Source organism: Marmota marmota, unplaced genomic scaffold (assembly GCF_001458135.2).
Source record: "Marmota marmota marmota unplaced genomic scaffold, marMar, whole genome shotgun sequence".
Classification (NCBI taxonomy): domain Eukaryota; kingdom Metazoa; phylum Chordata; class Mammalia; order Rodentia; family Sciuridae; genus Marmota; species Marmota marmota.
The window spans coordinates 1,018,017-1,033,045 of record NW_025999862.1 but is presented as its reverse complement, the minus strand read 5'-3'; the positions used below and the strand labels follow the sequence as shown (position 1 = coordinate 1,033,045).

The 15,029-nt window shown below is 33.2% G+C and overlaps 1 protein-coding gene and 1 non-coding gene across 2 annotated transcripts in view; both read right to left on the bottom strand.

Annotated features, from left to right (window-relative positions):
- The window catches only part of Micu1 (mitochondrial calcium uptake 1), a 186,426-nt gene that overhangs the window by 109,377 nt on the left and 62,020 nt on the right, over window positions 1–15,029 (bottom strand). The window contains exon 6 of the mRNA XM_048808814.1: window positions 8,362–8,373. Coding sequence (XP_048664771.1) covers window positions 8,362–8,373 — 12 coding nt within the window. The remainder of the gene's footprint in view (window positions 1–8,361; window positions 8,374–15,029) is intronic.
- Window positions 6,607–6,711, bottom strand: LOC125618719. The gene has a single exon (XR_007350133.1). It is a non-coding gene; the product is annotated as a U6 spliceosomal RNA (small nuclear RNA).

Below are 15,029 nucleotides of genomic sequence, written 5' to 3'. Positions count from 1 at the left end.
TGCTAGGCAAGCACTTTACCACTGAGCCACAATCCCAGTCCTCATTTGCTTCTTTTAATATTACCACATTTAACATGTGGCAATTAATTAAGTGTTGCACTGTTTTGCATTTTTACATCCAATGTATGACAAGATCTGCTTACCAATAGCCTTGCAGACAGTGTGATGTCTCCCTGCTTGGGGAGAGAATATCTCAGGAAGGTCTTAATTTATATTTCTTTTTTTATATTTCTTTTTTGTAGTTGTAGTTGGACACAATAACTTTATTTACTTTATGTGGTGCTGAGGATTGAACCCAGGGCCTTGCATGTGCGAGGCGAGCGCTCTACCGCTGAGCCATAACCCCAGTCCTACATTTCTTTTTTAAAAAGATTGTGGCTCAGCAGTAGAGCGCTCAACTAGCATGTGCAGGGCCCTGGATTAGATCCACAGCATCACATAAAAATAAATAAATAAAGGCATTGTGTCCAACTACTACTAAAACTTAAAAAAAAAATAGTGCATTGTAATATACATAACTGTGGGGTTTGTTCTGACATATTCATAAATGCATATAACATAATTTGCTCCAGTGAAATGAGTGACTTTTTAAAGCCCCAAAGTATGGCAAAAATGGATTGAAGAAAGGACAGTACTGAAGTGGTTTTGGTTAGTTTTTCTTATTTAAAAGGTCTTATCAATGCCCAATTTTACAAATTAAAAATGTCAGTACAATGCTCCTTTGCTTAATATTTTGAAAAATGTTTAATGTTGGGCTAAATTTTAAGCCATTTCCCCCCTAAACAAACATTATATACTTCAGGTACTAAATGTAGGCATATTCTAAGGAAAACATAATGTTCCTTATCAGAATGTTAATAATATTCATTTTCTCTCACTGCCTCAGGTAGTTATTTATATTTTTGTTATCCATAAACATTTATATTAATATGCAATTTTTACTAATACAACCTAATCTATGGATTTATATTTAATTCAATATTAAATTTAATACAACTATAAAGTAAAACACACTTCAATAAAAATAATTTTGTATATAAAGATCCAAATAAATAGAATACATTTCAAATAAATTATAAACGCATAAGATGTGAGATTAGGTAATATCTTATGGTATTAGTTCAGTTAAAAACATTTTTTTTTTTTTGGCAAGGGCCTATGAGAAACTTGTTTCATCTGTAAGTTTCTGATTTAAGATTCTTGTAATATACTCATACACTGCTGGTGGGATTGCAAATTGGTACAACAATTCTGTAAAAGCAGTATGGAGATTCCTCAGAAAACTTGGAATGGAACCACCATTTGTCCCAGTTATCCCACTCCTCAGCATATACCCAAAGGATTTAAAATCAGCATACTACAGTGACATGGCCACATCAATGTTCACAGCAGCTCAATTCCACAAGAGCCAAGCTACTGAGCCAACCTAGGTGCCCTTCAACAGATGAATGGATAAAAGAAAATGTGGTACATATATACAATGGAGTATTACTCAGCCATAAAGAAGAATGAAATTATGGCATTTACAGTTAAATGGATGGAACTGGAGACTATCCTGCTAAGTGAAATAAACCAATCCCAAAAAACCAAAGGCCAAATGTTCTCTCTGATATGTGGACGCTAAGTCATAATAGGCGGTGCAGGAGGAAGGAGTAGAGGTTCACCAGATTGGATGGGGGTGGGGGGAAGAGCAGGAAGGTGGGAATGAGAAAGACAGTAGAATGAATTGGACATAACTTTCCTGTGTTCATATATGAATACACAACCAGTGTAACTCCACATCATGTTCAACCACAAGAATGGGAAGTTACACTCCATAGATGTATGATATGTCAAAATACATTCTACTGTTATATATAACTAAAAAGAACAAGTAAAAAATTTTAAAAAGATTCTTGTAATACTTCAAAATATATGCTGAAAATTATTTAAACAGAGCTGGGTATTTTAAAGAGAGATTCTAAGTATAGATAAGTTACAAAGCATTACATTTCTTTATGCAGCATAGAAATTACACATAAAATTCTATTCCAATAACCTGAATTTCTGAAATTAAGGATGTGAAAGCAGAATGCAGGTCAATTATCAGAACAGCTCTCTTGTTCAATTTAGTGACAAATGTTATTTTATTCTGGAAAAGAAATTATGCAAAATATTTCAAAACAATGAGTTCATCTGACTTATATAAACAAAATATAAATATTTTCTCACTTACAATCTAGTCTTATTCACTTCAAAATTTAAAACATAGCTACAGACATTCAAATTACCATTCTCAAGTAAAGGCAAAAAAATAAATACCCCTCATAAGGCGTCTAGCACTGAACTGAGTCATAACATATACTGAATCTCTTTTTAGATAAACAGACTTAGGAGTAAATCATCCTACATGTCCATGTGAGTCTAAAACCTGACTTTACTGCATGACTGTGCTGAAGCACCACAGGTTGATTTCTGATCAACTACATAACTTATAAATCTACGGCTAAAGCTGCAGGTGGCCTGAGGGGCCAAATCAAGACTAAAAGAACTGAGTACAGAGAAAGTTTTGGTTAGTTTTTCTTAGTCATTGTTCAATTCTGCAAAATAAAAATTCAGTAAAATGCCTGACTTAACTCTTTACTATTGGGCTAAATTTTAGATCAGTTTTCTCCACGGGTAAAAATCACATATACACTTCTAAATGGAGGTTAAAACTGGGATTTCTTGACAAGATTCCAACTTATAAGTATTCCATGTGCTCAAACAATGAATCTAGCTAGTTAGGGGGTTGATCAAAATAGGGACAATGATTTTGCCTTCTTGAACTCAACTGGATGAAGCCAAAGAGAAAACCTATATCTAATATTTAATACTATTTCTTCTAGTTAAGACCCACTTTTCAAGTTCTATAAACTTTTTCAATCTAACAGAAGTTGATGGACTATGTTTGCCAAATAAATGCTTATATGTTATCTAGACTCAAAATTATTTTTGGTATATAGAAAATCTGGTAAAGAACACAGCCTTACTATTTGGATTAAGATGACACCCTTTGTGAAGCTGAAATCTTCAGTTTAGCTTAACATTAACATTTATTATAATTATTTTAATATTAACATTTCTCTATATTGCTGAAACACATTTCAAATCCCTCAAGTAATATCTAAGGTTGTACTTCTAAAACAAATCAATGATAATATGCTGCTTCTGGAAAATGCAATTTTGGCATACCATTTCCAAATTACAAAGTAGTATTTCTACCTATTGCTGGGGTTAGCGCAGGAAGGGGGGAGAGTGTTAAAAAGAGAAAATTCAGCAATTTTCCCATGCAATTAATGCTCATACTTCATTATCTTATTGGTGCATATAGATGCCAAAGCCTTGGTAAGATATCAATCTTAAGCAATCATATTACTCCCAAACAAAATTTTGCATAGCTAAAATATGTTTTTCTTCTCCCCCACCCTATACATGAACTTGTAGGAAGGTAGAATTGGGGTATATGTCAGATAAAAATAAAATTGAGATTTTTTAACTGAGTAATTTGTGGTTTCCCCTTCTGACTTAAGACTTTCTTCTAAGCCTTTCAAAGGTATACTGTATTTGAGGCAAACATAAATTACTATGCAATAAACTGAGGAAGATGAATGCTTAAGATAGTGTAAACTTCACTCTGCCAGAAAGCAATTCTCTTTTCAGTCCCAATTCTAACCACCTGAGCTCTGAGAACAATTCCAAATATCTGTGATAAAATGTTTTATTTCATTAGCTAGGTGGCTTCAGAGAAAATGATAAAAATGAAGATGCTTAAAAAATTAAACACTGGCAGATGATTTGATTAAAGCAATAATAAAAATTCAAAAAAACCCACTGTAATGATATTAACTTTGAGGAAATGACACAACATTATTGAAATGATTTATTTACTATTTATTTATTTACTCTACTGGTAAATATTTATTTATCCTGGATTGAACCCAGGGGTGCTTAACCACTGAGCTACATCCCCAGTCCTTTTAATTTTTTTTTTATTTTGAGACAAGGGTCTCACTAAGTTGTGTAGGGCCTCACTAAGTTGCTCAGGCTGGCTTTGAATTCACGATCCTCCTGCCTTGGCTTCCTGAGTTGCTGGGATTACAGGCATGTGCCACTGTGCCTGGCTTGAAATGATTTATTTTAATGTTCAGTATCTGATGAGGTATTATCAAAACTCTGGGAGAAAAATCAGCTCTATTTTGTTCTACCATATTATGCCTATGCACTGCATCAAATTCTAAGTGTGAGAATTCATGTTTCATCACTTGATTGTTTGCTATCTAAATCTAAGAAATTAACTCTGAACTTTAGTCACTCAAATAGATCAGTGCTGAAAAGAACACTCATGAGCTTAACAGCACATATCTATAATCCTTTAGTCACAAGGTTATAAAAGGCTTCCCTATCACTTAATATAAAAACAACCTCAAGCACAAGTTTTGAAAACAAATCAATATAGTAATTTCACTTTCTTCCATTTGGAAAATAATATTACAAGAAAAAAATAAAAAAGGTTCACTGAGGATCACTGTTTACACACTTGATTTATACTGTTCTAGCAACTATCATCTCCCAGGAAACTCTTCAGATCAAAAATTTTTATATTAATTTTGAAATCAAACATTTAATTTTGTTACCTAAAAAATAGGTATCCCTTGAATACCTCTGGCCATTAAAGATACATAAATAATTTAAGAATTATACTTTTCAGATTCTGTGCCAGGCACTATGCTAACAACTTTTACACCTGAATTCTCTTAAGTCCTCATTGTAACTCTATGAGGTAAGTGATCCTATTATCTCCACATCACATTTAGAAAAGTTAAATAAGTAGCTCAAGTGACAATGTTATATAGAAGTAAGATAGTCCATGGTTTGACTCCATAGCCCATGCCATGAACCACTGAATGTTACCTTATATCAACCCCAAAGGACAACACAGGGTACCTGTACTGTTTTCAACTTCTGAAAATATTAATAAGGACTAATTATTTTGAAGCAAAACAGTTCACCTGGAAAACTTTAACCTTGGGGCATAACTTTTATCTGCTAACTTTAAGAGGAAAGCCTGAGCCAATGATTATTAGGCATATAATTTTTTTTAGGTCTTCACTTATTTAAATGCATATTTTAATCATTTTTGAAATGTACACCACTTCAAGAATATAATGGTCATTTATACTCAACATATATTAATCTGTAAATGTAAAAACTTTTTATTCAAGTTTAGAACTTCTGAAACTGCATCATGCCAAAGACAAATTTACAAAGCAAGAACTCTCCTCACATATTCTCAACAACTAAAGACAACAAATATTTACACTAAGTTGAAAACCTGTTACCAAAAGAGCAGCTACTTGTTCAGAGCAGTTTTTAGAGAAACTTATTTGTGTAATTGTAAAACATACTACTAGTGTTTGTGTTAAAGTAATATGAAAAAGCAAGCTGGTCTGGAATAAAGTTCTATTTTGTCAAAGTGAATTTCAAATCTTTTTTTATGATGAAAAAGCTAAACACAAAGGTGTCTGAAATGTAATGGTTAGTCATGTTATGCTTGCAAATCAACAATGATAAACCAAATGGGTTCAGTTGATCTCAAACTCAAACATAACATAATCTAAAATAAAAATGTACTTAAAGACATCTTAATAGGAGTCTAACAACCAAGAAATGACCTCCTCTTTTGGAGTACTTAATACATTATTATTTCTTTTGTCAACTTGAATAATCAAATACATGGTGGAACTTGAGAGACTGGAAAGAGACATGGATGCTCCTCACAGCAATACAGTAAGTATCTGAAACCATTAATAAGCTGCATCTGAAGAATAGCAATCTATGATATCAAGTCTTTGATTCTGGCCTTTCCACAGGCAATAGAAACTTGGCATGCAAAGAACAAATCTCTGCAAAGAAGCAAGCAAGAAAGGCCTCTTCTATAAGGTTCACTGGCCTTCGGGAGGTTAAACAATTCATACTAGTGTCATCAGAATGAATGATATTTACAGAACCCCATACAGATAAACAATTCCCTCAGTATTCTAAAAAAAAAATATTCACAAGATACCCTTAAGAATACAGAATTTGATTTTTAAAAAATATCTCTAACTTTATCAAAGTGTGTGGGTTTTTTTTTTTTTTAAACAGTACTGGAGATTGAACCCTGAGATACTCTACTACTGAGCTATATCCCAGACCTTTTTACTTTTAGACAGGTTCTTGCTAAGTTGCTGAGGCTGGTCTCAAACTTGAAATCCTCCTGCCTCAGCCTCCTGAGTAGCTGAGATTACATGCATATGCCACCACACCCAGGATTCTATATATTGCTTTCTTTACTTACTTTTTTTTTTTTTTTTTTTGAGGTAAAGTCTCACTATATTGCAAAGACTGGTCCAGAACTTGTGGGCTCAAGTGATCCTTCTGCTTCAACCTCCCAAGTAGGTGGGACTATAGGTGCTAAGGATCAAACTCAGGTCCTTACACATGCTAGGCAAATGCCCAACCACTGAGCAATATTTCCAGCCCCTTCAGTTACTTTTTATCAAATGACTATAAAAACTGTAACAGGTGTAGGAAAAGATTGATGATCAAAAATATGAATGCTTCATGAATGTGTGTCTTCCTTGAACAGGGACTATGTTAATCTTCTCTGTCTGGTTCCAATTTTAGTATATGTGCTACTGAAGTGAGCACCATAAAACCTGATTTTTCAATCATTCATCAACTTCAAGAATATTATCTTCGATAGTGAAAGCTTAAAAAAGACTAGTGCTTTGTCATCTATGGTGGTTGATTCCAGACTTTCAAGCACTTAATAATTATTATCTCTCTTCTCTATTCCTCTCTAGTATGAATCTACTCTGAGGCAAGTCATTTTAAATCTTTCAGTCTTAATTCATACAATTACTAAGGAAAAGTGAGTTTTTAAAAGCTGACTTCTACAATCCTACCATAATTAGAGAGTTGGAAGTGGCTATCCTCGAATGACAGGTGTTAGCATCTCATCTGATTTAACTCTCCTTAGCACTCAGTATAATGTTTATAACACAGTATTCTAAAATAGACTCCACAGGATTAGAACCATTGATAATGAAATCAATAAATTATTTTGACATAATTTTAAAGCATTTGGTAGTTTATTTCAGAATACAGTTAAAAGCAAAGGTATTTAGGAAGATAACCTATTGCATGAGTAACAGGATGACTGGTTTGGGGACTTGGCATGGGAAGTACTAAGAACAGAGCGCTGAAAAAGTTTACTATAAAAAGAAAGAGCACCCAGTTGTCTTAATTAGTTATATCATTATTTTAAGCCCAAAAGAGATTTATAATTCAATTTATGTTTTTATTAAAACCAGCCAGGTACAGTGACACATTCCTGTAATCCCAGTGGCTCCGGAGGCTGAGGCAGGATGTTCACAAGTTCAAAGCCAGCCTCAGCAATTTGGCGAGACCCTAAGCAACTAAGCCAGACCCTGTCTCAAAATAAAAAAATAAAAAACAGGTCAGGGGTGTGGCTCAGTAGTTAAGCACCCTTGGTTGGGTTCAATCCCTGGTTCCAAAAAATAAAAAATAAAATTTTAAAATATTTTTTAAAAAGACTGCCAAACAACAAAAACGCAAGGGTAATTTCCTTAATAAATAAACTTTAATAATTTGCAAACTACAATTAAAGAACCCAAGCCTCTGAAGATCAATTTAAAAAGAATTTGCTTGTAGTATCTTTGACAGTCTTCTTTGCCAGGCTATAAATATATATTTTTTCTATGGTTTTCTCCATATGTTTGCTGGCTTTTCCAAGTTAAAGTCATTGATTAGCTCAAAAGAACAAAATAATAAAGTCTTTCTAAATAGTCCATGTGTTTCCTCTTAAGTCACTTAATTGAGCAAAGGGCAACTAAGCAACTGCTTATCTACACTTACTATGTAAGAAATTTCTAAAGGAAAAAAACAACTATCAATTTTTTACTTGTTACTATTGTTTTTCATTGCTATTACATTTCAGGTAGGAATAAAACATCCCCAATAAGACTATGTAAATACTCCAATTAATGAATTTCTCAAAAATATAGTTACTAAAAGTAATATTTCCTGACCTTTTGTATAGCAACTTTAACTTGTGTAAAGTCTTCCCTTTAAATTACGCTGGTTACTATATTCTCAAGGACTTGTGTAGCATTTGAATTAGCACATTAAAGTATGTTATTTTAAAGTGACAGGAACTGAATCATTCTGAAAGGAGAATGGGAAGGACATGGGCATGCACTGAACCTTTGTCTCTGAAGCGTTACTATGGATTCTGGAGCATTAATTAAATTAAAGCACATGCTGCTGAGTCAGTACCTGCCAGAAATCCTGATCAGAAGATGAGAAAAAGAAAAAAAAAACATTGTTTGATTATATGAATAAATACTCCCAAATCTATCTATCTACCTATATATATCTCACAAATAATAACACATAAAGGAGCAATTAAAACCTGTACAAATACCACTGAACACCTGGAAATAAAAAAATGAGGAAAACAAAAATGTTTTAGATATGACTCATTAGGCATAATAAAACAAACTACCATAACAATGCAATTCCTAATCTTCCTAACAAGAAATGTATTGTGGTAGAAAAACTTTCCGTTTCTATAAAAGGAACTCTAAGTTTCCTATAAGGTGTCTCACATCTCATGGATGTTAGTATATTTTTCACCTCATAATAAATTGGTTGTTTTGCCACCCATATAAACCAAATTGGAATGAGTTCAGAATGACTACTTATAAACAGGTATCCTCCAAAATTATGATGCCCTAAATGAAGTACTAGCCACACAGGTAAAAAAGACCAGTCATCATGGCTGGCATTTGAGGGAACAGTTTAGGTTTTAAAGAATTTTTTCAATAAATAATTTCACTGGTTGTAAAATAAAATTTGACCTGAGCTTACCATCATTTTCAAACCAAGTTTAGTAATGTTATAAAAGTTCTGGACAAAAAAATAGATGCTTTTAGCAATTAACAAGTCAACAGCTGGTATTGATGTGACAGAGGCTCAAAGGATTTTACAACATGGAAGTGAGATAAATTGCTGTGAACACAGGACAGCTCAGATACAAGAAATCAAACCAGAGGTCTCTCTTTGGTTAATGGACCAGGCAAATTTAACCCAGGCAAATCACTCACTACCAACATAGCACAAAGAGATTTTTATAGCTGATTGAAATTGGAAGGAAAAAACCATGAAGAGAACAACTGTGCATAGGGTAAGATGTAGCATTTCATATAAACTAAGAAAGAAGATAATTCACGTTAGCAGATAATTCCTTCCATAAATTGAGTAAAGGGCTCAAAGTCATGCAAAACAGCTACAATCTGTAGAGCCAGATGCTTTACCTAATGTTCCAATTTTACAGAGTGTAACTGACACTCAGAGGTTAACTGGTCTCTTGCCCAAAATTACCCATCAATTATGCAGTAAAGCCCATATTTGAATGAATACATGATTATCTCAAGTCCACACTCTTTTCATACTGCTCTATTACACAATAAGTACACCAATGCATGAGGTTATATTTTTCACACTCAATTCAGCATGCTTTATAATATCTAATAATCATTCACATATGGCTGTCAAATACTGAGTGCTCAAAATGAAATGCCTTGGAAAATATTCCAGACACCAAAGCTAGATTTTAGGGTACTGTGTGGAAAAAAGGACTAAAGTTGCTAATTCGTCAGAAGAGAGAAAACTGAGAAAATGTTTTGAGGGTAATTTAAAGAGCTGGGAGAGAAAGAAAATGGGAAAATCTGTGACTAAAAGCAAAACATAAAATTCCAGCAGGTGTAAAGAATTAACTTTTTTCTGATGGGGAAGTGAACCCAGGACCTCAGTGCTAAGCATGAGCTCTACTACTGAGTTATACTCCCAGCTCAAAGAACTTCCTGAAACGTTGAATCAGACTTGAGTTCACTATGGCAATTTCATTACATATTAATTTTTGCTCCCATGTAGACTGACTATAATGAACAGCCTCATGTTTAATGTACTTGAAAGAGTAAATATGTGGTTTTGTTTACAACAGCAACATTACTTTTTCTATTTGTCTGATTATAATCAGCAGAGATTCAATTTTTCAAATATAGATGGCATTGCTCACTTTAAGAGTGATGGCATTGGAGCTTGTTCAACCATGAGCTCCCCATCATGATATAGTGCCTAGACACCCACCTGAAAGCAATAAGCCAACAGACGGAAACCTCCAAAATTGTGAACCAAAATAAATATTCTTCTTCTCAAAAAAAAAAAAAAAAAAGAGTTATGGCTTTGGGCTGGGGATATAGCTCAGTGGTAGAGTGCTTGCCTAATATGCTCGAATCCCCAGCACTACTAAATGAAGAAACAAAATAAGCGATGGCTTCAATTAAAATAGACATAGCACTTTTCAAAACAGCAATTGAGACTCATGGTATGTGAAAAAATAATGGAACAAATAACAGAATTTGACATTCTTATCCCCAAATTTAGGTATTAAAATTTGTATATCTCTTCTTTCTTTAAAATTATGTTATGCTTTTCATTTATTATGGTTTTCTATCTATACTTTATCAAGATAAACAGAAAAAGACTGGGAGATGGGCGTGATGGTACACACCTATAGTCCCAGCTACACAGGAGGCTGTGGTAGGACAATCACTTGAGCACAGAAGGTTCAGACCAGTCTAGGCAACACAGCAAAACTCCATCTCCAAAATTTTTTTTTATGAAAATTAAAATAAAAACAGACAATTTCAGGGGCTGGGATTGTGGTTCTGTAGTGAGGCACTAGGTTCGATCCTCAGAACCACATAAAAAAATAAACAAAATAAAGGTATTGTGTCCACTTACAACTAAAAAAAAAAAAATTAAAAAAACAAGACAATTTCAACAACTCTTACCAAAAACAAAGCAAAATTATCAAAGGTTTCTTGTTTTTGTTTTGTTTTTTAGTGAACAGCATCATGTAAGGCAGTAAAATATAAGAACTACTTAACATAAGAAAATGTTTGGATTTACAAATAGGTCATAAAGAAAAACAGCTTAGATATACGAAGAGAGGGTAGACTCTGGAGCCAGGCTTCTCCTATTATTTTTTTCATATTGTTATTATTGGCATTAATTCCCTTCTGTGGTAAATATACTCAAGCATTTTCCATTTAGAGAGTTCACTTGAAGCTGGAAAAATAAATCACTGACAATCAATTAATTAATACATTATTGGGGGACTGAATAACTGATTGGTTGATATTGGGTATTGAACCGAGGGGCACTCTATCACTGAGCTACAATACAAGGCTGGCCTCAAACTCATGATCCTTCTATCTCAGGCTCCCTAGTTACTGGGAGTACAGGCATGTGCCAACTGTACCCAGCTATTGGGGGCTTTTAAAAAGTACTAAATCACGGGCTGGGGCTGTAGCTCAGTGGCAGAGCACTTGCCTAGCATGCGTGAGGCACTGGGTTTGATCCTCAGCACCACATAAAAATATAAACAAATAAAATAAAGCCCTGCTGTCCACACACAACTACAAAATTTTTTTTAAAAAGTGCTAAATCATCACCTCCCAAATAACATGTGAATATGAAATATTTGTGAGTAACTTCTGGCTTCAAGGAACTGAATATTTGTATAATCTCTTAGAATCTGCTATACATATTTTTTAAAGCAAGAATTTCGTTTTTGTTAGAAAAAAAAGAACATAAGTGATATACCCTGCTTTAAAGATGGAATTGACAGGGCAAATGAAAACATGGATCACAAGCAAAAACAATAAACTTCTACTTACATAATCATATTTAGCAACAGAAAAACTTGAATAAATATATTAATTCAACAAGAATTTGTACTTGTCTAGTTTCAAGTCTCTCAAAGGTGGGAAAGAAAGATGGGGGGAGGGGAGAAAATGGCTACTTAACAATGCAGAATTACCTATCTTATTTACATATAAACTACCTAAATCTGACCAGGATTTAAGTAGTTCAATTAAATATGGAGATTCATCTGCCCCATAAGACTTTCAGTTCCCACATCTGCTCACTTACATTTCCTGGATCTTTGATGCACTTCACTCTTAGAAGAAATCCTTTAATAACATACATTTCAAGGAGAAATACAATATATGACCTTATTCCAGAGTCTTAGTTTATCTGTGATATGAAGTAAATAATCACAGCTCAAACAAAGCATTAACAGTATTATATTATGGGAAAAAAAATGCTCATATTTTCCTTAAAGGAACCATAAATTTATCCCCAAAGGAATATTTCAAAGTTCATTTATCAATATTTTATAAAGAACTTTTAGAGTTGGGGGGTGAAATTTGTGATAGAGATGCTTAGCATGCCCGAGGACCTCGGTTCAATCCCCAGACCAAACCAGAAAGAAAGAAATATATGGTGGAATGATAATAATGGACAATCAGTTTCAATGGACAATTTGTTGTAAAACCACTTAAAATAGAATGTGAACTTCATAGTTTTTAGAAGACATAAGATGATGTCTCTGAATTGGTAATGTTTAAGAAACAACTTTATCTGAAACACAAAGTTTTCTACTGAGATTTTTAAAGAAAATATGGTGATGTTTGATTTGGATTAAGTTGCTATACAGAAAATACAAAATATAGTTTCTATATTTAGTTTGATGAATGAAAAAGTAGTAGGAGAAAATGGGAAAATGAAGGATATAAACCACTTGAAATAAGCCATATCAATAAAAGACAGCAACTAAATGATTAAATGAAATAAATATTTGAAAATAATGTAAAATTTCTGCTCTACTTAGAAATAATTGCTTTATTTTACAGGTCAATTATTAAACATTAAAAAAGTAAATGAAGAAAAAATATAGTTTTCATTAAAAAAACTAATCTAAAGTACATGAAATAACTGCATAACAAATTGTATGTGGAATATGTGGAATTTTAAAAATTCATGATATATTACATTAAAACAAAAGCCAGACTTATTTTTCATTATAATCTTAATAACAGCATTAATAAGCTATTTATAATGATTTTCAGGACCAGAAGTGTAGCTCAGTGGTACAGCACTTGTCTAGGATGTGGGAGGTCCTGGGTTCAATCCCCCCAGTGCTGGAAAAAAAAATTACTATAATGATTTTCAAATATGTCCTAAGAAAAAAAATCTAGACTCTCTCAAGCTTTGAAGTTTTAAAAATGTTTAAACCTAGTCTAAATATTTTTTTTAAAAAAATAAACAGTACCATTAGGTGTCAAAACATATTCTTAAAAACAATGATACCTATAGCTGTTATTCTTCAGACAAGGCCTATGTTAGAAAGTTCTAAAATGCAATAGATGATTTAATTGCCAGTGACAATGTAGGTCTTTCTTTTTTTACAAAGGAAACTGCTAGTATCCTGAGAGTAAAGAATTAGTGTTCATTAACATAAGATAGTAATGAGCTCTGGAAGATTCTCATCTAAGTTTCATAGAAGGAGAAGAAGGGAAAGACATTTGCTCATTTCAAAATCAAAATAAGTCTAAAAGGAAATTCCTCCAAGGCATTTAGCTTTCTAACTACGTTTCTGGCCACAATGCACAAAATTTAGTATAATTACCACATAAACCTGGCATTTTCAGGAGGAACTTGTTGTAGGATGCATATACTCTAGAAAGTGCTATTTAAGAATTAATATTTTCTGGGACTTGGAATGTAGCTCAGTTGGTACAGTGTTTGCCTTGCATGCACAAGGCCCTGGGTGCTGGATCCCCAGCACCACACACACACACACACACACACACACACACACACACATTAATATTTTCTAATGGAGAGAACAAAAAAGGTCATGATCAATAGCTGAATTCAAGTGTTGACCTTAATCATAACCATCCAGTAAAGGACTTCATACATAATAAGAGCCCTGGAAAAACTTTTAAAACTGATCAAATGCTAAATCAATTTTGTACTTATCATTATATACTTCAAAATAGGATAGAAACTACTTTCTTAAATTTCATATGAAATAAAAAATAATTTGTAAAGACATAAATCAGAAGTACATTCAGTAAAAATCCATTCAAGAAGCCTACCATTTACTCTAAAACACTGCCTCAAGAACATGTTTGGTGGAGGTGCTAGGGCTCTAGCGCAGTGGCTTGCCTAGCATGCGTGAGGCACTGGGCTCCATCCTCAGCACCACATAAAAATAAGCAAATAAAATAAAGGCATTAAAAAAAAAGAACGTGTTTGGTGGAAATTAATAAAGGAATTTAATGAATAACCTGGCAAGAGATTCAACAAACATATCGTAAGGTGGTTGAATGGGAACTCTGGATTGTTCACTGACTACTAGGCAATGAGTGAGCTGGATTAGGGTCACTGGCTGAATTCTACACCTCCAAATGTGAGTCTCCCATTTCTCTTTTTTCATTCAGAACCTGTTATTCTGGTACTATAAGGACAACTTTCAATGCCTGTCTTTCATACAAACCATACTTTCAAACTGATATTCCTAAATCTTGCCTGTTTTACTCCAATTTTAAAATTTTATGCTTTAGTGAACAAATAAACATTTTCAACTAGAACCTGTAAAGTCTGCCTTCCAAATGCAGAAGCACTACCATTTTGTTTCCACAGCAAGGTAGTACTCAAATACTTTTAATGTTTTATTACATTTTATTTTTGCAATTTTATTTTAAAAAGTGGAAATTATAAAATGTTAATGGTAAGAAAAGTAGAGTTTGAAAAACTCTACTTTTGAAAAAACATGAAGCTCATCAGTCATGCCAAAAGCTGCAAACTTTTTAACATCAAGTGAATTAAGTGGTTACTGGGCCCACAGGAAAAAATTAAAGAACACATGAGGGGCTGGGGTTGTGGCTCAGCGGTAGGACGCTCGCCTAGCACATGAGTTCAATTCTCAGCACCACATAAAAATAAATAAATAAAGGTACTGTGCTCAACTACAAATATATATATATATATATATATATATATATATATATATATATATATAC